General features: G+C 51.2%; 2 protein-coding genes across 6 annotated transcripts in view; one reads left to right on the top strand and one right to left on the bottom strand.

The window, feature by feature from the left end:
• The first annotated feature begins 2,941 nt into the window (after positions 1-2,941).
• Positions 2,942-7,697, top strand: LOC115077086 (phospholipase A2 homolog otoconin-22-like). The gene is made up of 4 exons (XM_029579262.1): positions 2,942-3,209; positions 3,898-4,042; positions 4,197-4,303; positions 6,935-7,697. The coding sequence occupies exons 1-4, from the start codon at positions 3,170-3,172 to the stop codon at positions 7,081-7,083; spliced, it is 441 nt and encodes a 146-aa protein (XP_029435122.1). The 5' UTR covers positions 2,942-3,169; the 3' UTR covers positions 7,084-7,697.
• A 1,896-nt stretch (positions 7,698-9,593) lies between these two features.
• Positions 9,594-22,131, bottom strand: part of ACAP3 (ArfGAP with coiled-coil, ankyrin repeat and PH domains 3) — a 100,988-nt gene continuing 88,450 nt past the window's right edge. For 3 of the 5 annotated variants that reach the window (XM_029578389.1, XM_029578390.1, XM_029578391.1), the window contains 4 exons: positions 21,504-21,613; positions 21,169-21,279; positions 16,087-16,148; positions 9,594-9,999 (listed from right to left, as the gene is read on the bottom strand). In XM_029578389.1, coding sequence (XP_029434249.1) covers positions 9,893-9,999; positions 16,087-16,148; positions 21,169-21,279; positions 21,504-21,613 — 390 coding nt within the window. In that variant the 3' untranslated portion in view covers positions 9,594-9,892. Of the gene's footprint in view, positions 10,000-13,979; positions 16,149-21,168; positions 21,280-21,503; positions 21,614-22,131 lie in introns of those variants that run through there. The other 2 variants (XM_029578393.1, XM_029578392.1) reach the window with 2 other exon arrangements.

Genomic DNA, 22,131 nt, shown 5'->3' with positions numbered 1-22,131 from the left:
TTAAATGCTGCTCCACGTCCTACATGCGGCACAGGGACTGTGGCCAAGGAAGCAGCCAGGGTGCGTGGCGAGGCCCTGCAGAGAGGCTGCTGCCCCCAGATACCTGGTCATGCCTTCTCATAAAAGGACTAGGATGCTGTGGGCCTTAAAAGCGCAGTGTGGTGCAGCTAGCGGCCACGTCCCTCCACGTCGTAGGATACCGCACCTGAACAAGCTCCTTTTGCAGAATATTGCAAACAGCAGCCTAAGCACTCCAGCAGGCTCTGTCTTGCTGGCTTATTCTTTTCTCTTCCACTACTCCTTGGCCCTGTCCTGGGGGACAGGGGCTCATCAGTTTGCCCCTATAATCTGTGTCCTTTTGGAAAAGTGGCTGACCAGATGGACTATAAATTAAAAAAAACCAAACCCTGCTGCTCTAGAGACAGAAAGCTACAGGCTAGCAGAATCCCTCAGCTCAGCCTCACATGGAGAACCCAGGCAGACCCTCAGGCGCACTAAACTGAGCTGGAGCCTGCAAGAAGCAGGGCAGCTGCATTTCCTCCTGCACTGGGCCCATGTCCCAGCAAAGAGAAAAAACCTCCCTGTAATTCAGGGGGAACGAGGAGTCTGGACTGAGCTGGGGTATGAACAGTAACAGAAAAGCCTGCGGCACCCTGTCAGATTCCCCCGGGCTGTGCTTTTTGTACCCTGCTGGTGTCAGTGCAACTTTTATTAAACACCTATACATATCTTCTTCTTTTCCTTGCGAGCAGGAGAAAGTGCTGTGCATTCCTGCCGGAGGAGGGGGTCGAGCCCCCGGAGTTACACAGCAATCACTGCAGCCCCGGCAGAGGGAGATGAAAGGGCTCGGGGAGGGACTGACAGCTCGCCCAGCACAGGCCTTCCATTCAGCCGCGCGCTCTCTGCTTTCATGGCAGGAGGGCACCGTGCCAGCTTTCTTCCTCTGCACAGTAATTATCTGCACAACTAGAGACTTTGTACTACCTGCTTAGTATGAAACTTCATTAAATTTCCGGGGCCCCTTCAGTGCTTTCCTCTTATTTGCTGGTGAAAGTAAGAGCTTGGCCTTGACCTCTGCCAGGGCCAGGAGAGACGTCGTCCTGCAGCTGCCCTCGCACTGATGCCACCTTGGACAGGGACGCTCCGAGCGCGTCTTTGCACGGAAGGCGAAGGCATCACGGAGGACGGCTCTACCTGCCAGTGACTTTGTGTTTCGGTTCTGGGCTTCTGTCCGAATTGACGATTTCCAAATTCTGATAATGTTTAAAAAAACCCCCGATTACACTGTCCCTTCCCATTGCAAACAGCATCCCCGTGCTCCAACGGAACAGACTCTGTGCAAATAAGACGTGAGAGGCAGAAAGTGACTCGGCAATGTCATGACCCGGGCGAGCTTAGTCTGGGCTCTCACAGCAGCCACAGGGTCTACAAACAGAGGGCCCGAAGCCATGAAGTGGCCCCAGCCTAGTGCACAGGTTAACGAGCAGTTGGACACCCGTTTTGGATGTGCTAGAGTAACACCCGACGCAATAAGGGGATTAGCGCGTCTAACAGCTGCCGCGCCAATAGCGCCCATCACGTGTGAATTCTATCAGCTATTACCCCCAATGCAGTAACTCGCCGGGCGCCCAATGAAATTAACTTCAGTCCAAGGAGCTGGCATTAAGTTTTTCTGCAAGCCAAAGGCTCATGAGAAATGCAAAAGTACTGTTCTGTGAGGGTCCTTCTTCTAAGTATCCTTGCAGTACTTAGATCTACTGCTTGCCGTGTTTAAGACTGAAGGAATAATGTAATTGCATCAGTAGCATGGGATCTTCTTAGTGTTTGGGTAATTGCCAGGTTCTTGTGGCCTGGTTTGGCCTCTGTTGGAAATGGGATGCTGGGCTTGATGGACCCTTGGTCTGACCCAGTATGGCAGGTTCTTATGTTCTTATGATCTAAGAAAAAACAAATTCTGGACGCACACTATACATGTTCCTGGCGTTGGGAGAAATCAGGTGAGGGAGGATAAAAGGATGCTTGTAGTGGGTGCACAGCCGCTTCTCCTGGACCCCCGATGCACCAGGGACGCAAATCCTTCCCTAACGCGTCCTCTGTAAGGCAGCAGCTCCTTTACATATCGCTTTGGACGCCCAGGAGAGGTGGCTGTGCGCATCTTAGTGCATCACCCGAGAAGGAGCCGCGATCTCCAGCCCTGCAGCAGTGGAAATGAAACCGCGGGAGCCTGCATTCATTCTGCTCTTTCTGTGTCACAGCCTGCGCTAGGAATGCAAACCAGGTGATATTTTGCCATTTTGGATGGGAAATGAAAAGAAACAAACGTGGTTGTGATTTTCCTGCCCTTTAAAAACGACAGTGCAGACCTGTTTCAGGTCCTCATGCACGGTGGGGCAGTTTTATTCAAAACCTTCCTTGTGCCCCGGCCACTGCAAGCCTGCAGGACTACAAGTCCCAGAGTGCATTGGAATGCACGTGCGCCAGGATCCTGCTGCGACGGCAGGCTTGGTCCCCCTGCTCTGAGAAGGTGGTGGGGGCGGCAGCAGGTGCGGGGGCGATGGGGCTCAGGGGATTCGCTGCCATAAATCCAGTCCTAGGCGGGCAGACGTTTACTGACGTTGCTGCTCCTTTGCCCTTACAGTGATTGCAGGGGAGAGGGTAGGAGAGGTTGAGGAGGGGCACCTAAGTAACCCCTAACTTTTCATTCGCACAGAAAGGAGCTTTAACCCCGTCTCACCCCTCCATGCTTCCATAAGATTCGTCTTTTTCACCCCCTCTCAGTTTCCTCTTGGACCTTTGCACTTTCAGCTCAGTCGGAGCCAGGAGCCTTCATTCTTAACTTGGCCCTGTTTTATAGCCTCTGCCGGGGGTGGCCACTAGGTGCCGCCATTGTGCAGTGACTATGAAACCCTCAGACCCTTCCCGGCACGGCCACTGAGCTTAGCTGGCCGGCCTCCAGGGATTCTGCTTTTGTGACTTTCAGACTTAAACACTGCAATTAAATAATGATTTCTGCTTTCTCATTTTGAGTCCTGCAATTATAGTCTCTGGCCTGGGTGGGTAATTATAAGGAAGTGGGCACAAGGCCTGGCGAGGGAGAGTATATAAGGAGGGGCAGCGCACAGGCCGAGAGGCAGAAACCCGTGCCGACCTCTTCCGCTCCAGAGCAAGGATGGGACATTGCCTCCTCTTTGCACCGCTCCTGGCCGGGGGTGAGTGTTCCCCATCTTCACATGCACCAGAGCAGCTTAAAACGGAGCCAGCCAGGGAAGCGGGCAGCCTGCAGTGAATAATGACCCCCTCCATCCCCCAGGGATTGTAGGAAAGTGAATGCATGTGATGACACGGGCTCGTCTCCTCGAAGGCTCGGCCCCTTGCTTGATCTCTAAGGCGCCTCTGTCCTGTGTGCGACACCAGGGCTGTCCCCTCTGAAGGTTAGCAAAGCTAAGATGCCCCATGGGTGGGAGAAATTAAGAAGCAGCTAGGGAGAATATCGATTTCATGCAGGGCCTTTTATTCAAAGAGCTTAATGCAGCAGAAGCAGGGATGCAGCTCATTCCAGCACCCGAGAAGGTGAAGGGAGAAGAAGCCATGCCCCAGTGGACCTCGGCACCTCCTGTGAGGCCTGTTTTATATCCCCTGCCGGGGGGACGCAGGGGTTCAGCGTGCCCGCAGGGTGCTTCACCCCTCATTACAGCTGGGCCGCACGTGCACGGCTGAGAGTCCAGGAGAGCACCCTCGGGCTCTGGATGCTTCCGGCTCTGTTTCCTGTTTTATTCCTTTTCCCTCATATCTGCCACATGCCCCTGGTTCTGCACCCCCCCAGGACTGTGACCCCCTCAGTCCCGGGTCCCTCCCCAGGCCCAGCCGTGCTCCTCAGGGTCCTGCTTTCTGTTTCAGTGGTCGCCTTTGGGGCCTGCACGACGGCACAGTTTGACGAGATGATCCGGCTGACCACCTTCCCTTACAGCCTGGCAAACTTCACCAACTACGGCTGTCACTGCGGGCCCAACACACAGGGCATGGTGCTGGATCCCATAGACAGGTGGGTAAAGCTTGGAGGGCAGCCACAGGGCAGGCAGGGAGGGCAATAATTAAACATGAAAACAAAATGTAATTTCTAAGAGGTGGATTCCAGTAGGAAGATGAGGTCAGGGTCCCCCCTTGGCTGATTCCCCTGTTTCCTTCTGATTGATCAGGTGCTGCCATGAGCACGATTGCTGCTATAATGAGGCAATAATGAGGGGCTGTAATCCCACCATCCAGACCTACCGCTTCTATGCCTACGAGGATAAGATCAAGTGCGGTGAGTATCGCCCTCCTAGCTCTCACTTCTGGCCACCCCTCAGGCTACCTTGCCTCCCTCTTCTGTAGCTCCTTCAGCTCCCTCCAGCGGTCTCTTTACTAATAAAGGGCGATGGTTTGTTAATGGAGTTTTGTAAAAAAAAAAAAAAAGTAAGAAGGGGTTAAAATATGGAGTGAAGGGCCCTGAGCCTGCAATAAAAGCCCCTGACTTGGGTCTGTCTGCCCCTGAGCGGGGGCAGGGATTTCTCTCTCTCTCTCAGGTGAGCTGGGTCAGGTCTCCCTGTGACTCTCAGGGGAGCAGGGCAGGGATTTCTCTCTCTCTCTCTCAGGATGAGCTGGGTCAGGTCTCCCTGTGACTCTCAGGGGAGCAGGGCAGGGATTTCTCTCTCTCTCTCAGGTGAGCTGGGTCAGGTCTCCCTGTGACTCTCAGGGGAGCAGGGCAGGGATTTCTCTCTCTCTCTCAGGTGAGCTGGGTCAGGTCTCCCTGTGACTCAGGGGAGCAGGGCAGGGATTTCTCTCTCTCTCAGGTGAGCTGGGTTTTGTCTCCCTGTGACTCTCAGGGGAGCAGGGCAGGGATTTCTCTCTCTCTCAGGTGAGCTGGGTCAGGTCTCCCTGTGACTCTCAGGGAGCAGGGCAGGGATTTCTCTCTCTCTCTCAGGTGAGCTGGGTCAGGGTCTCAGGGGAGCAGGGCAGGGATTTCTCTCTCTCTCTCAGGTGAGCTGGGTCAGGTCTCCCTGTGACTCTCAGGGGAGCAGGGCAGGGATTTCTCTCTCTCTCTCAGGTGAGCTGGGTCAGGTCTCCCTGTGACTCTCGGGGGAGCAGGGCAGGGATTTCTCTCTCTCTCTCAGGTGAGCTGGGTCAGGGTCTCAGGGGAGCAGGGCAGGGATTTCTCTCTCTCTCTCAGGTGAGCAGGGTCTCAGGGGAGCCGGGTTAGGCTTCTCTTCCTCTTCTCAGGGGAGCAGGGCAGGGATCTCTCTCTCTCTCAGGTGAGCTGGGTCAGGTCTCCCTGTGACTCTCGGGGGAGCAGGGCAGGGATTTCTCTCTCTCTCTCAGGTGAGCTGGGTCAGGGTCTCAGGGGAGCAGGGCAGGGATTTCTCTCTCTCTCTCAGGTGAGCTGGGTCAGGTCTCCCTGTGACTCTCAGGGGAGTAGGGCAGGGATTTCTCTCTCTCTCAGGTGAGCTGGATTTTGTCTCCCTGTGACTCTCAGGGGAGCAGGGCAGGGATTTCTCTCTCTCTCTCAGGTGAGCTGGGTCAGGTCTCCCTGTGACTCTCGGGGGAGCAGGGCAGGGATTTCTCTCTCTCTCTCAGGTGAGCTGGGTCAGGTCTCCCTGTGACTCTCAGGGGAGCAGGGCAGGGATTTCTCTCTCTCTCTCAGGTGAGCTGGGTCAGGTCTCCCCGTGACTCTCAGGGGAGCAGGGCAGGGATTTCTCTCTCTCTCAGGTGAGCTGGGTCAGGTCTCTCAGGGTAGCAGGGCAGGGATTTCTCTTTCTCTCTCTCTCTCTCTCTCAGGTGAGCTGGGTCAGGTCTCTCAGGGGAGCAGGGCAGGGATTTCTCTCTCTCTCTCAGGTGAGCTGGGTCAGGTCTCCCTGTGACTCTCAGGGGAGCAGGGCAGGGATTTCTCTCTCTCTCAGGTGAGCTGGGTCAGGTCTCCCTGTGACTCTCGGGGGAGCAGGGCAGGGATTTCTCTCTCTCTCTCAGGTGAGCAGGGTCTCAGGGGAGCCGGGTTAGGCTTCTCTTCCTCTTCTCAGGGGAGCAGGGCAGGGATTTCTCTCTCTCTCTCAGGTGAGCTGGGTCAGGTCTCCCTGTGACTCTCAGGGGAGCAGGGCAGGGATTTCTCTCTCTCTCTCAGGTGAGCTGGGTCAGGTCTCCCTGTGACTCTCAGGGGAGCAGGGCAGGGATTTCTCTCTCTCTCTCAGGTGAGCTGGGTCAGGTCTCCCTGTGACTCAGGGGAGCAGGGCAGGGATTTCTCTCTCTCTCAGGTGAGCTGGGTTTTGTCTCCCTGTGACTCTCAGGGGAGCAGGGCAGGGATTTCTCTCTCTCTCAGGTGAGCTGGGTCAGGTCTCCCTGTGACTCTCAGGGGAGCAGGGCAGGGATTTCTCTCTCTCTCTCAGGTGAGCTGGGTCAGGGTCTCAGGGGAGCAGGGCAGGGATTTCTCTCTCTCTCTCAGGTGAGCTGGGTCAGGTCTCCCTGTGACTCTCAGGGGAGCAGGGCAGGGATTTCTCTCTCTCTCTCAGGTGAGCTGGGTCAGGTCTCCCTGTGACTCTCGGGGGAGCAGGGCAGGGATTTCTCTCTCTCTCTCAGGTGAGCTGGGTCAGGGTCTCAGGGGAGCAGGGCAGGGATTTCTCTCTCTCTCTCAGGTGAGCAGGGTCTCAGGGGAGCCGGGTTAGGCTTCTCTTCCTCTTCTCAGGGGAGCAGGGCAGGGATCTCTCTCTCTCTCAGGTGAGCTGGGTCAGGTCTCCCTGTGACTCTCGGGGGAGCAGGGCAGGGATTTCTCTCTCTCTCTCAGGTGAGCTGGGTCAGGTCTCCCTGTGACTCTCAGGGGAGCTGGGTCAGGTCTCTCAGGGGAGCAGGGAGCACCCTGACATCCTCCTCAGTTGCTCACTGCCTCTCCTCTCCTCTCTTGCCCTCCCAGTGAAATCGAGGAACAGGTGTGAGAAGCTGGTGTGCGAGTGCGATGAGGAGGCTGCCGACTGCTTCCGCAAGCGCATCGAGAACTACAATCTGCACTTCCTCAACTTCACAGCCACGCCCGCCTGCAGGGGTCCTAGGCCCTTCTGCTGAGGGGTCCACCTTCTCACCCCACTGATCCCTGCACCATTATTTCCAGCTCCCTTACCGAAAGCTGCCTCTCCCCCCCCCCCCCCAGCACCTCGGGCTGCAAGAGAGAATAAACGCTGTGCTGCAAAGCTCCTAAATAAACTGCTCTGTCCAGTCACCTTTGTGCCTTTTCAGGGTCTTTCTGTGGTTCAGATGGGATTAAATGAGTAACTGAAAGGACAACGTAATGGGGGGGAGAGGGGGAATTCACTGAGCAGGAAGAGGAAGGCGAGTACCCGGGCAGAGCCCCAGCCTGGCAGGGAAGTCACTGGTCCCCAGTATCAGAGCTAAAGCCAGCGGCGTGGACCCGGGAGGAGGGGCTGGAGGACTCGATTGTGCTGGTCCGGTCCCTCTGTCCAGGCATTGCCTTTATGCTCCTTAAATTCAGCTGCAGAGCTGGCCCTCCATTTGCAAGAATTACACAGCACAGCCTGCTAAGGCCACAATCTTTTATTCCCTTTCCTTTTGCAATGTCACAGCTCGGCCACTCACTTTCATCACAAAATGCAGTTCTGCTGCCCGATATCTTGCGCAGCTTGTGGATAAGGCACAGATAACACCGTTCAGCAAACACATTTTCAGACAAGGTGCCGACTATACCTGCATAGTCCACACCTTTATATATTCTAGCAAAACATTTACAAACAAATACAAGACAATACCAGCGCCATAGAGACTAACAAGCCAGGGAAGCCATCCCTCCTACTGGGCTACCTCCTGCAAGGAAGGGCTTAGGGTGGCAAGTGAAAGCACCGGCCCCGTGTACCTTCACTATTGCACTTTCCTATCCCGTGCACATGGGGTGTTTCACAAGACCTGCTGTGCGGAGGATACAGCAAACACAGGCTTGTAAGGACCACACTCTGCATAACACAAAACCAGAGGGAGAATGGGGGATACGAGAGAGAGAGCACAGCTCAGGCAGTCTGTGACTTTCTTTTTTTTTGTATTGTTCAGGGTTTCATATCAGGTAAAAAAAAGTTCAGGTGTCAATAAAAATGTACCAGACTATCAGTGAAAACAATGTATGCGTTAGCATCACGGCTTTCAGTTTAGTAAAGAGGTGCAGGAGATCTGGGGAAAAGGTTGAATTCACTCCAGCACTTACTGAACGTCTTCCCCTTGGTCTCTAGTTACTCATAGGGCGTTCACACTTGGGGGGACACACACACTCTCTCTCTCTGCTAGAGATACACAGACACACACTCTCTCTCTGCTGGAGATACACAGACACACACTCTCTCTCTATTGGAGGTACACAGACACACACACTCTCTCTCTGCTGGAGGTACACAGACACACACACTCTCTCTCTGCTGGAGATACACAGACACACACACTCTCTCTCTGCTGGAGGTACACAGACACACACACTCTCTCTCTGCTGGAGGTACACAGACACACACACTCTCTTCTATCTGGAGATACACAGACATACACACTCTCTCTCTGCTATTGGAGGTACACAGACACACACACTCTCTGCTGGAGGTACACAGACACACACACTCTCTGTCTGCTGGAGATACACAGACACACACACTCTCTCTATTGGAGGTACACAGACACACACACTCTCTGCTGGAGATTCACAGACACACACACTCTCTGTCTGCTGGAGATACACAGACACACACACTCTCTCTCTCTGCTGGAGATACACAGACACACACACTCTCTCTATTGGAGGTACACAGACACACACTCTCTCTGCTGGAGATACACAGACACACACACTCTCTGTCTGCTGGAGATACACATGCACACACACTGCTGGAGATACACAGACACAGAGGTACACAGACACACACTCTCTCTCTGCTGGAGATACACAGACACACACACACTCTCTCTATTGGAGGTACACAGACACACACTCTCTCTCTCTGCTGGAGATACACAGACACACACACTCTCTGTCTGCTGGAGATACACAGATACACACACTCTCTCTCTCTATTGGAGGTACACAGACACACACACTCTCTGCTGGAGATACACAGACACACACACTGTCTCCACTGGAGATACACAGACACACCCATTCTCTCTGCTGGAGATACACAGACACACACACTGTCTCCACTGGAGATACACAGACACACACACTCTCTCTGCTGGAGAAACACAGACACACACACTCTCTCTATCTGCTGGAGATACACATGCACACACACTGCTGGAGATACACAGACACAGAGGTACACAGACACACACACTCTCTCTCTGCTGGAGATACACAGACAGACACACTCTCTCTGCTGGATATACACAGACACACACACTCTCTCTGCTGGAGATACACAGACACACACTCTCTCTCTCTCTGCTGGAGATACACAGACAGACACACTCTCTCTCTCTCTCTGCTGGATATACACAGACACACACACTCTCTCTGCTGGAGATACACAGACACACTCTCTGCTGGATATACACAGACACACACACTCTCTCTGCTGGAGATACACAGACATACACACTCTCTCTCTGCTGGAGATACACAGACACACACACTCTCTCTCTGCTGGAGATACACAGACATACACACTCTCTCTCTGCTGGAGATACACAGACACACACTCTCTCTCTCTACTGGAGGTAGTTTCTCAGAATTACCATCAGTAAAGCTCCAGGCCTTTGTTACTTAGAGCACAGCGGTGTCCAGCAGACTCCCCTCCCTCCACCCCCCAATAGCTTGTGATGCACCTTCCAGAGCTGAAAGCCATGGAGGCACTACTGACTGTCCCAAATGCAGCAGAGCAGCTGGCTGCTACCTGCAGGGGCGGCTGAAGTGCAAGCTCCGTCTGTTCAGCTTCTCTGGATTGTTGGACGCCATGTGGGAAAATTCTCGAAAGATATCCAGATAAGTGGCATCACCTGCGAGACAAGGGATGGAGAAAAGCTGTCAGCTTGCTTTCCTCCACGGACAAGCAGTGTTTTGAGTCTGACTCATTCTAAAGGGGACCCTTCGGATCACCTTGTGAAAACCCCTTCCGCCTGACTCACCCTGATCTTACCATTTAATCACCTCTTCTTTTCAGCCTTCCTACACCCAAGTTTAAATGGTTCCAGACTAAAATACCAAACATTTGAAAGTGTATCCTGTCTCTTAATTTTGTTTTGGGTAGTTAGAACTGTCCATTTACACTTGGTAGGTCTCAAACTAAGCAATCTTTCTTTGGATCTGACTGACTGCCAAGAAAACAAGGACTTTGTACAACTGGTCAATATACCGAGAGGACACACATCCCCAGTTTATTAATTATAGTTCTATTATGAAGTAAATTTGATTTTGCAAGTGAATCAGGATATCAAACCCATGCTGAGAACATGAGTAAAACAATAGCAACTCAATGAATTCTCCATCACATTCAGGATCTGAGTTGTACAACGACGAAGTCTTAATATTGCTTGATCTACAGATTATCTCAGCTTTCAATGAAATGAACCCACAAAGATGTGAAGTTTGTGAGGGAGAACGTCAGTCCTCAAGGCTTCAAGGAAGATGTGATTGGCGAGTTTTTCTTTGCTGTTCTTAAAGATAACTGAACTCCGAATGCAGGTGGAGGCCTTGATGACTGACTTTAGTCTTCACAAGTTTCACACGTGCACTAGTTCAAGGCCTTTGTGTGTCTGTTGCCTTGCGTCTTGCAACCTCCGGCACGCCACCCAACCCTTGTTCTATGGCTAAGGATCTTGCTCTTAAATTGCACTGAGTATGTTACGTGTGTTAATCGCATGATTAACATGTGCCCTGTCTGTATGGTCGGTCTCCCTAAGCAAAGCCTCCAAATAGTATGACGCTTCAGGATTCACACATCTCAGAGCCTGAGACCGGAAGAAGTAGCCAGGCTAGCTTCTGAGCCATTCCCTGCCTGCAGTTAGTGTGGTTTGCTGGTTTTGACTCCTCGACGTTTTGTCTGTCAGTCACGGACACATCTTTTATTTTATTCCTATGTACCAGGCTGCATGCTGATTTAACAAGTGATGGACACCTCAGGCTGGAGCAGAATATTTCTGAAACCAGTTGGGTTCTGTCTCTGGGAAGGGCATGAATGAAGATCCCCATTCTAGTGAGATTTTTAAAGTCGGCAGAGCAGAGAGGAGTTTAGGTGGCATCCTTCTCGCTCCATGCTTCCATACTGGTAGAGTGCTCCCTACTGACTGACCAATGCAACTTCCTGCAGCACATTGACAGCTCTCCTGGCCCTGTGCTATTCAGGTCCAGCTCTTGTTAGCTTCTGAGATAGGGTCCTTGTCCTGCCCCACTCTATGGGTCTGTTAAACTGCCTAATCAGTCTATAAACCACAGAAACATGGCTAATACTTCTTAGCTAGATTATATTAAACTGACAATTTTTACCTGTCTTTTGCACGTTAATTGTTGATAGGGGTGCTAGTGTTGGATTGTGTGAGGGCTCCGCAGAATGACAGTGTGGGGAGTAATACCCCAGGCACACTGCTGTCAATGTAGGAAACAGAGAGCATCCAAAATAACAGCCAAACTGAAGAGATTAGGAGCTTCTGACAGATTTTATTACAAGAGGGAGAGATAAGACAACAAGGAGGTACAAATAGCAGTAGCTGAGATCATACAGAGATCAAGACACACAGAAAAAGCAGTTTCAGTAAGCAATACTCAGTACAGACAAGAAGAGCACGACATATCACAGCGGGGCACTGGCAAAGCAGGCAGGCAAAGGGTTAATATGCTTCAGCGTATTTACAGCACTGCAAGTCCTCCCCCTGCTATGGCTTATAGGAGTTGGCAGGTGTCACTCTGGGCACCAGAGCGGCCCTCTCCTCTCCCTGCATCAGGGCCCCAGCCTGAGAGACAGAGAGCCAAAGCTCAGCTGGCTATCAGTTTCCACTAGCAGATAGCCATGTGGCCACCAGGCTGCACTGGGTTTTCTAATGACACAGAATGGTAAGGCTTAGCATTTAGAGAGCAATCTTCAAAGGCATCTAGCCTGCTCTATTACTGTGCCCAGGATTAGCAGGCAGCACGGATGATAGATGTCCCTGCCGGCTTTTTGAAAAAAGCGACTTTCATATCCTGGGCAGCATTTATTTATTATTTATTTATTTAAAACTTTTATATACCGAAGTTCGTATGGACATCACATCGGTTTACATTAAAACGGATAGAGAGGAGGAAATTCCTATTAAATTCCAACTAGAGATTGGATTTTTACTTTTCATAACTCTCTCAATAATTATAATTATAACAATTTCTCCCAAAACCAGTTTTGTCACTGTTCTCAACAATTACTGGATATATTTTTTTTCTCAACACTTTTGTAGTCTTCAAAACAGAAGAATTCCCAAAATGGGCCAGACCAATGGTTTCTGCATCCCAGCATGCTGTGTCTGGCAGGGGCAAGCAGAGAGCACTCAGAGGAGGTGGCATGGTCCATCCCCTTCTGGATTATTGCATTCATACTTTAAGGATGCCCGGAAACCAGGGTGACACCCTGAAAGTAGCAAGGAGAACGTGAGACAGGGGGGAGCCTGGCTATAGGAAGAGGTGGAAAATCAGAAGGGATGTTGAACCTCATTAATTACCAAGGCTAAGGACACAGGAGGCTCTTGGCAACGAGGGGAGAGGAATTCAGGCAGCCAGGTTGCTGCTTCCTCTTAGGGAGCAGATCTTGAAGCTGCAGCTCTTAAGGAAGGAAGACGCTGTCTCATTTGAACAATCCCGGTGCTGGGCTGTCCTTTGCACGTGTTCAAACGTCTCTTACTTGCCAGTGTGTGTGTCCGTACGGATCATATCAGCAGGCCTAGGTTTAGGCACAGGCAACACAAGCATCAACTATTCAGGCCCAAGAGAAGCCTGGATTACTTGCCAGCAGAGCCTCACCAGGCAGCACGGTGGTGCCAGCATTTTAAATGCAGCCCTGCACATCAGGCTGCCTTCACAGCCTGAGCACAGCTCAGCTCAGCTCATCTGCTCCCTCGCTGTAATCACGGAGCCCTCTCAGCTTGCTGAAGCGTGAGGCACATCCAAGTGTGGGGTATGGCGAACACAGCGGTACTATCTAGGCTCTGCTTTCTCAGGATCTCCATTCTGAACATGCAGCAGACAGATTTGCTTATAACTGATCTGAGGGCCACCTAAATTTGCATAGTTTGGTGATGCTGAAACCAAGGCACGTTGATGGCTCTCGTGGACCTGTGTCCCTTGTCCCCCTGCTGTGAGGCGATAAAGCTAGTGCCCAGAGCACCTGTGCTCCCGCAGCCTTTCACACGTGCACACTTTTGCAGCATTTCTAGTGCGTGCACGTATGAGCCTGTCCTGCACCTTCACCATGTAACAGGAACCTCCTGTTGATGCAGGCATGACCTGACATAAGATGAACAGTATAAAGCCTGCAGCACAGAGTTATTCCAGTGCACCTGCAACGTACAAATCGTAAGCAGCGGAAGGCCACTGAATCAGCACTGGATAAGGCCCTTCCGCTGCAGTGCTGGCTTGTTCCTGGAATGGCTCATCAAACGCTATTGCGTCGTTACATGAAAACAGTTCTACTCAGCAGACAAATGGGATCGATTTCATCTCTGCTCCCAGATGTGTGCACGGCGCCCTGAGGAACCCCAGGCACGCAGTGACACACACACACACACACACACACACACACACACACACACGACACGCCTTGCACAGCGTGAGGCGCACATGACACGGGTGGCACATTTCCAGACAGAAAGGGATTGACCAGCGCTGCCCAGACCAAGCGGATTCTCCTGCCAGCCTGGACCCTACGCCACTGCCCTGTGCAACCCTCTGCCCCCTTTAACTTAAAGCGAAACAAGGAAGAGGAAGTGCGGAAAGAAAGACCAGGAGAGAGTGAGAATGTTGGTAGTAAACGTTTTAAGTAGGATTGTACAATACAGAAACAAGGAAACATTACAGCAATTCATTGTCTGCAGTTTCCCTGGAAAGAAACATTAAGATTGTTTTGGTTTCCAGGAAAAATAATTGATATACATTCACCAATCAAAATGAAAATTATGTACAACGCAGCCAGAAGATTCAGTTTTAACAATTAGCCTTTGATCCTAGAGAATCGTTAGGGCTATTTTCTTTCCTTTTGCATTCCCCCCTTCCCTGCTATTTTTAAATAAGATTTCAAGGCATTTCATGCCCAGGCTCCTAGGCAGGAACACAAAGACACAATTTAAAGGCCCACCCCCCATATAAAACCTGGCCTTGCTTCTACGTACGGATTCACCGCAGGGACAAAACAGCTCATTGCACTTTCCCACGTGGCAGAGTGGCAATAAATTAAATATTTAAAAACACGTTCACCATTAAAAAAAGACGGCACGTAAACCCCAGAACAAAAGAACAGGTAAAAAAATCCCCCAAAATACTGCATGGGAAAAGTGCCTAAAGTTGCTTTCTACGTGAGACCCAAAGACAGTACCGATACCACATCCCGGATCCGCCGGGCTTTCCTGTTCCTGCCCACACATCAGGTCCTCGCCTCCCTGCTTCTGTGGCATTAGGTACAGGTGCACCGATGCCCCGGGGGAGGGGGGATAAAGCCAGGACCGGCTCAGCCTGGTGCACCCAGTGCACCACAGGAGAAGCTGGGAATGGGGTGAAGACGAAGGCTCCCCAGGAGATACAAACACGAAAGAGGTAGGGGTGAAATGTCGGGACATCCATGCTAAATTTAAATAGGGAACAGCAAGGGAGAGCACTCCCCATCCCAGCCAGGAACTGGGGGTAAGCAGACTGACTCCGGATTAAACAGGGAGGAGACACAGTGCATGGAAGTGGGAGGGTTTCTACCATCCCGCAGCTGGCCTGCCCTGTCCAGTTACCACCAAGTCCCAGATTACCCTCCCTAGCCAGTCCAAAGCATTATGGGACTGGTGGTGGGCAGGACGCTGCTTTTCCTTCTGAGGAAAAAAAGCAAATTACCCGCCACAGACCTCTGAGACGAAGGCTGGAGAGTGGCTGACAGCTACGGGCTGGAGACCTGGAGGTGCAGGAGAGGTCGGTGACACGGGGCAGTGAGCACGGCCCCTGGCAAGAGGACTGCTTTCTGGTCTCCTTCCTGCAATCCTGAGGAATGGGCCTCTATATACATCCCCTCACTAACAACAAAGTGCTTGAAACTCATGCGACCTGGGACACTCAACATAACCGCGGGAGCACAGCAAGCTGGGGCTCGCGCCTGGAGACGCTCCCGCCGGGCACCAGGGGCCGGTGGCAGAGCACAGCAGGCCCGCACTCAGGGGTCGGGGGAGGCCTGGAGAGAGAGCTGCAAGCTATGGCTTCCCTCCCGAAGGCTGGTTCTATGGCTTGGATGGGGGTCTCTGCCCGATTCAGAGAGTTCGGCTGCCTCCTCACGCGCCCTTCCTCTAGCAGAGTTCACCTGCAGACGTCTGCAGCACGAATCCCTCCCCCTCCCCTCTCCTCGTGTGAGTAGCCCATGCCACTTACAGCACCACGGGGGCACTGGGCAGCCTGCTCACAAGTCGCATTGTCAGTTGACTCCATTTTTTTTTTTTTTTTTTTACAAAAAAGGCTGAGCCGGTGCTGGTTTTGCCCCAGTGCGTTCGTGAACGTGTCCTTCTGATCTCCCTAAGGAAAGCTACAACTACATCTCCCTGCAGGCACTGAGGCAAACCAGGCTCAGATCAATGTGCTGGGGAAACGGTGGAGTCAACTGGCAGAGAGAGAGGGGAGGGGTGGGGTAAGAAAATCTCTCTGAACCTGCCCCCCCTAGCTGTTTCCTCCTGGGGAGGCTGCTCAGACCCTCACCCACCATGAGCTCTGCGCAGTGACCCGAGCACCTGCTCCCCTGCGAGGGCAGGTGATGGAAGCTGCCCCGGCCCTCCCCCAGCCAGGAGGGAGAGGGGCTCAGCACTCGTCTATGCTCATGCTGATAAACTCCTGAATGCACTTCCTGTACTGCTGCTCGGTGGGGCTGCTGCTAGGATAGTGACCTGGCTGTCCCAAGGGGCCTTCGGCTTCCCGCATCTCTTCGTTCATTCGGGCCAGACGTAACCTGCGAAGAGAAAAGGGGAGGGACAGCATGAGGGAGGGGCTCGCCGGGAGTTCCCGCACGGCGCCTCCTACTGGGGTGAGAGTTTGCATGCAGAGCGGGAGGGAGCGATTCGGCTCTCCTCGGTGCTCTGGAGCACAGGAGATCCAGTGATGCCTTCGGAGCTGAGGGCCCAGGACGTCAGGAAGACTGACTTTGTTAGGACGACCTCAAGCAGTCATTAAAGCTAGGGGAAGGCACCAAACTGAAAGGAGATCAGGTAACCAAAGCTGAACATCTGTTAAATAAATAAATACAGGGAAGAGGGAAAGAGTCCGCAATGGTTTTGAAAAGAAGTAGCTGGAAAAGTAAGAACAAATCTTAGTGTTCCTAAAGTAGAAGGTGAAGACGGGCGAGAGTATCTGGAAAAGCTGCGCTGCAATGGAAGAAAGCGACCGGGGGAGAAGACTCTTAGTGATAAGAGATGGAATAGGGAGGTGAAGGCTGCTCAGTGCTCACCGAGGAAAGGCTTGGAAATCAACCACAAATAGAAACCCAAGCAAATTAGACACAGAAACATAGAAATAACGGCAGAAAAGGTCCAAATGATCCACCCAGTCTGCCCAGCAAGCCTATGCCAGTATCTGCCGCACTGTGCAGGTTACCCCCGTGCTTATCAGCTTCCCAGACCATAAACGTCAGGACCCTTGGATGCTGTTTGAAATCAATTTCCCTTAACCGTTGCCGTGAAAGCAGAGAGCAATGTTGGAGTTGCATCAAAGTTTCAGGCGCCACATCAGCTAGTTACCCCCATGTTTATTTGTTCTCCAAACCGTAAACGTCGGGGCCCTGAATCCAATTCCCCTTTTCCTACTGCCGTTGAAGCAGAGAGCAGTGATGGAGTTGCATCAACAGATTCAAGACTTATTGGTTAAGGGTAGCAACAGCCAAACCAGCAAGTTACCCTATGCACTCTTTTCTTCATTCCCATCCTCTAACCTTAAGAGATCCTCAGTGTTTATCCCATGCCCCTTTGAAATCTTTCACTGTTTTTGTTTTCACCTCCTCCTTCGGAAGGGCATTGCAGGCATCCACCACCCTCTCCATGAAGAAATATTTCCTGACGTTGGTTCTGAGTCGTCCTCCCTGGAGTTTCATTTCGTGATCCTTAGTTCTACTGATTTCTTTCCAACGGAGAAGGTTTGTCGATTGTGCATTATTCAAACCTTTCAGGTATCTGAAGGTCTGTGTCTTATCTCCCCTGCTCCTCCCCTCCTCCAGGGTTATACATATTCACATCCTTCAGTCTCTCCTCATAAGTCATTGGATGGAGACCCCACACCATTTTGGTCGCCCTTCTCTGGGCCACCTCCATCCTGTCTCTGTCTCCTTTTTGAGATGCGGTCTCCAGAACTGAACCCAGTACTCCAGGTGAGGCCTCACCAAGGCCCTGTACAAGGGGATTATCACCTCCTCTTTCCGCTGGTTATTTCTCTCTCTGTGCAGCCCAGCATTCTTCTGGCTTTAGCTATCGCCTTGTCACATTGCTTCACCGTCTTCAGATCGCCAGACACTATCACCCCAAGGTCCCTTTCTGGGTCCGTGCACATCAGTCTTTCACCGCCATCACATAAAGCTCTTTTGGATCCACCACACCCCAGATGCCTGACTCTGCATTTCTTGGCAATGAATCCCAGTTCCTAAACCTTTGCGTTTCCTTAAATCACTTTTCTTTCTCTCTGCTCCTTCAGGCAGGTCCACTCTGTTGCAGATCTTGGTGTCATCCACAAAAAGGCAAACTTTTCCTTATATCCCTTCCACAATGTCGCTCACAAGGATATTGAAAAGAAATTGTAAAGTTTATTTTAATTGCACCCCTGTTTCTTGTGAACCTGCATGATGGGACTATCGTCTTGAATGTTGGTATATAAAAAAAACTTAAATAAATAAATAAATAAATTGAACAGGACCAGGCCCAGTGCCGATCCCTGTGGCACTCTGCTTAACACCGCTCTCTCCTCAGAGCAGGTTCCATTTACATTCACACGCGGCCTTATATCCATCAACCAGTTTGTAATCCCACGTCACCACCTTGGTGCTCACTCCCAAGCTTCTCATTTTATTCACGAGCCTCCTATGCAGGGCCGTATCAAAAGCTTTGCTGAAATCCAAGTAGATCACATCGAGCGCTCTTCCTGGATCCAATTCTCTCGCCACCCAATCAAAAAAATCAATCTGATGTCTCTGACAAGACCTTCCCCTGATGAATCCATGCTGCTTCGGGACAAGCAATCCTCCTGCCTGTAGATAGGTCACTATCCTTTCCTTCAGCAGAGTCTCCATTAATTTTCCCACCACCGAGGTGAGGCTAACCGGCCTGTGGTTTCCAATCTCCTCTCTGCTCCCGCTCTTGTGAAGCAGGATCACCACCATCGCACGTCTCCTGTCTCCAGGGATCTATTGGACAGGTCACACAGCGGTCCCACCAGCACATCTCTGAGCTCCCTCAGTATCCTGGGATGAACCTCATCAGGCCACATGGCCTTGTCCACTTTCAGCTTTCCTAGCTCTTCCCAGACATCCTCTTCTGTAAAAGGAGTTTCGTCTCCTCCACCCCCCTGCAGTCTTGATAACAAGTGATGGTCCTTCTCAGTGAACACTGAACTGAAGTATTTGTTTACTATTTCTAAGTCTCTCTCCACACAGGGCTCCTCATCACACCTTTCAGTTTCACTTTACCACCTCAGGCCTTTCTCCTTTATCTGTAAAACGTTTCTCACCTCACTTTTCCTCTTTGGCCGTCCTTTCTTCCACCTGAGCTTTTGCTTTCCTGATTTCTTTCTTCGTCTCCCTCACTTTCACCAGGTTTTCTTCCCTGTGTTCCTCCCTTTGGGATCCTTTATACATCCTGAATGCTGTTCTTTTTGCCTTTATTATTGCAGCCACTTCCTTTGAGAACCAGATCGGTTTCTTATTTCTCTTACTTTTGGTTACTTTTCTAACATGCAGATTTGTTGCCTTTGTAATTGCTCCTTTTAGTTTGGCCTCTGTTGTTCCACCTCTCATTTTCTCCTAGTTCGTCCCCATTTGACAAAGTCCGTATTTCTGAAGTTCAAAGCTCGGGTCTTCGTGTGACTTCTCTGTGTCCTGTTTGTGATATCAAACCACACTGCCTGATGGTCAGTGGTGTCAGGTGGGCACCCACCCGGGCATTAGAGACCTTATCCCTGTTAGTGAGCACCAGATCGAGGATCGCACCCTCCCTCGTGGGTCCATTACCATTTGTTTCAGCAGAGCCCCCTGCAGGGCATCCACTCTCCCTCTACTTCTCGTAGATTCTGCAGAAGGGAGGCTCCAATCCACATCCGGCAGATTAAAATCTCCAACAACCATCACTTCTCCCTTCTTTCCCCCCTTTTGGAAACGACACTGTGCTCACGAGGACGTAGCAAAACTAAAAGCAGTTAAAGTGATTGGACCAGACGGGATACGTTCTGGCAGCTCCGCTGGTGACCTTTTCAATCCTTCGTTAGAGTCTGGAGCAGACCCGGAGGACTGGGAAGGGCGGATGTGGTTCCTGTGCATGGAAGTGGAAGTAAGGAGGAGGCTGGGAGCTGCAGGCCGGTCAGTCTGACCCCTGTGGTGAGCAAACTAATGCAATCGCTGCTAAAACAGAGGAGTTCAATGGATTGCAGGATCCCAGGCAGCTCGGTTTTACCAGCGCTGAATCTCGTCAGACGGATCTGATCAAGTTCTTTCATTGGGTGAGCAGAGATTTAGAGCAGGGTAGATCAGTAGCTGCAATGCACTTGCGTTTCGCAAGGCCTTTGACACAGTTCTGCATGAGCATTTTATAGCAAACTGAGCGCCTTAGCTATTGGGCCCAAAGTGAGTGATTGGGTTAGAAACTGCTTGAGTGAGAGATGACAAATGGCGTTTGATCTAAGGAAAGGGGACAGGGAGTTACCAGTGGTGTGCCACCGAAATCAGTGCTCAGTCCCGTTCTGTTTAACATTTTAACAATAAACGATGTTGTGGAAGGGCTCTCGAGAATGGTTTGTCTTTCTGCAGATGACAGCAACATCTGCAACAGGGCAGCCATCTCTTGAACAGCACGAGGAGGGATCTCGTGAACTAGAGTTTGGCAGCTAAGATTTTATTGCAGGGTTGTACATTATTATTATTAATATAATATAAATTATTGTGAATAAAATAAATAAATAAATAAAACTTGGGTTGGAAGACCCCAAGAAAGCAGTACAGTATAGGGGTGACGTTCTTTTGTGCACAAAACAAGAGCAGGATCTGGGGGTGATCATATCTGATAATCTTAAAGTGGCCAAACAGGTAGAAGAGATGATGGCAAAAGCCAGAAAGATGCTTGGGTGAATAAGGAGAGGAACAAGGTGATATTACTTCTGTAAGTTCTTGGCGAGACCTCATCTGGAATACTGCGTCCAGTTCTGGAGGCCGCACTAAAGAGTTGTCCCAGATGGAAGCAGCTAAAGTGGTCAGTGGTCTTCATTTTAAAGCTTACGGGGACAAAGATCTAAACTTGTACACCCTGGAGGAAAAGCGAGATTAGGGAGATATGAGAGAGACATTCAAATCTCTCAAAGGTTTCCATGCACAGGAGCGGAGCCTCTTACAATGGAAAGGGGGCCCTAGAACGAGGAGTCATAGGATGAGGGTGAAATCTGGGGAAATATTTCTTTACAGCGAGGGTGGTGGATGTGTGGAACGGCCTCCCAGACAGGGACAGTATCTGAATTCAAGAAAGTGTAAGAGGATCTCAGAGGGAGAGGGAGGGATTCCACAGCTGAGTAGATGTGGATGGGCAGACTGGAGGGGACATATAATCTTCTGTGTTTGCATATGAATATATATCTCACATTTTTCTGTTCCCCTGGGGACCCACACCTACAAGGCTACAAGGTCTTATTTTGCCCTCATTGTTGGCATGCTCATAATCCAGGCGGGAAAGGTCAGCGGTGTCAAAGTGATGACTTCAGTTGGCAGATGGGTTCCACGTATCACTACTTACAAGGTTACGATGTCCGCATTGGCGGCCTGCACTGCGATGCTCAGAGGGTCCTGCCCGTCTTCGTCGATCGCATGCTGATTGGCGCCTCGCTTCAGGAACAGGCAGACCTGGCTGTAAAGGACAGACATATGACAGACATAGAAGAGGAGCTGGCCCAGTAATGTGCAAGTCCTCTCCCAGGTCCCTTTATCCCCAGACTGAGACATTGGTCAAACTTTACCTTCCTCATCTCATTGCCTTCCTCCCTGGTGAATAAAATGGCATGTCTGCCACCCCCTGCCCATCAGCACCCTTATTTCATGTGTATAATGTGTGGAGGACAGAAGCATTCTTACCCTGTGTGCCCAAGATATGTAGCGTGGTGGAGAGGAGCACGACCTCGGATATCGATTTGATTCACGTCTGCACCATTCTGGAGTAAAAACTCACAGGCTATCAAAGAACCCTGATAGGAAAGAAAGAGGTAAAACTCAATGCTTCTGTTCCATCCCATGGAGCCCCGTATAACCCTCACCCATCACGCTCCATCCCATGGAGCCCCGTCTAACCCTCACCCATCACGCTCCATCCCAAGGAGCCCCGTCTAACCCTCACCCATCACGCTCCATCCCATGGAGCCCCGTCTAACCCTCACCCATCATCCCATGGAGCCCCGTCTAACCCTCACCCATCACGTTCATCCCATGGAGGCCCATCTAACCCTTACCCATCACGTTCCATCCCTTGGAGCTGATCTTAGGGCAGATCTTAGGTCTGATGTAGTTAGAGTTTGGGGGGGGGGGGGGAAGAGGAGTGGGAATCCCACCTTGAATCCCAAAGAGCAGGGAGAGGGGATGGGAAGAAGCCCTGACTAATTGTGTCCATTAAAATGATTTTAAAATATTCTCTCTCGTTAATCCTGCCATCTTTGTCCTCCCCTTGCTCTCCAGACAGCATGGCTAGATGGCTCAGTGGACCCTCACT

Source organism: Rhinatrema bivittatum, chromosome 15, assembly GCF_901001135.1.
Source record: "Rhinatrema bivittatum chromosome 15, aRhiBiv1.1, whole genome shotgun sequence".
Classification (NCBI taxonomy): Eukaryota; Metazoa; Chordata; class Amphibia; order Gymnophiona; family Rhinatrematidae; genus Rhinatrema; species Rhinatrema bivittatum.
This window is presented reverse-complemented; position numbering and strand designations above follow the sequence as displayed.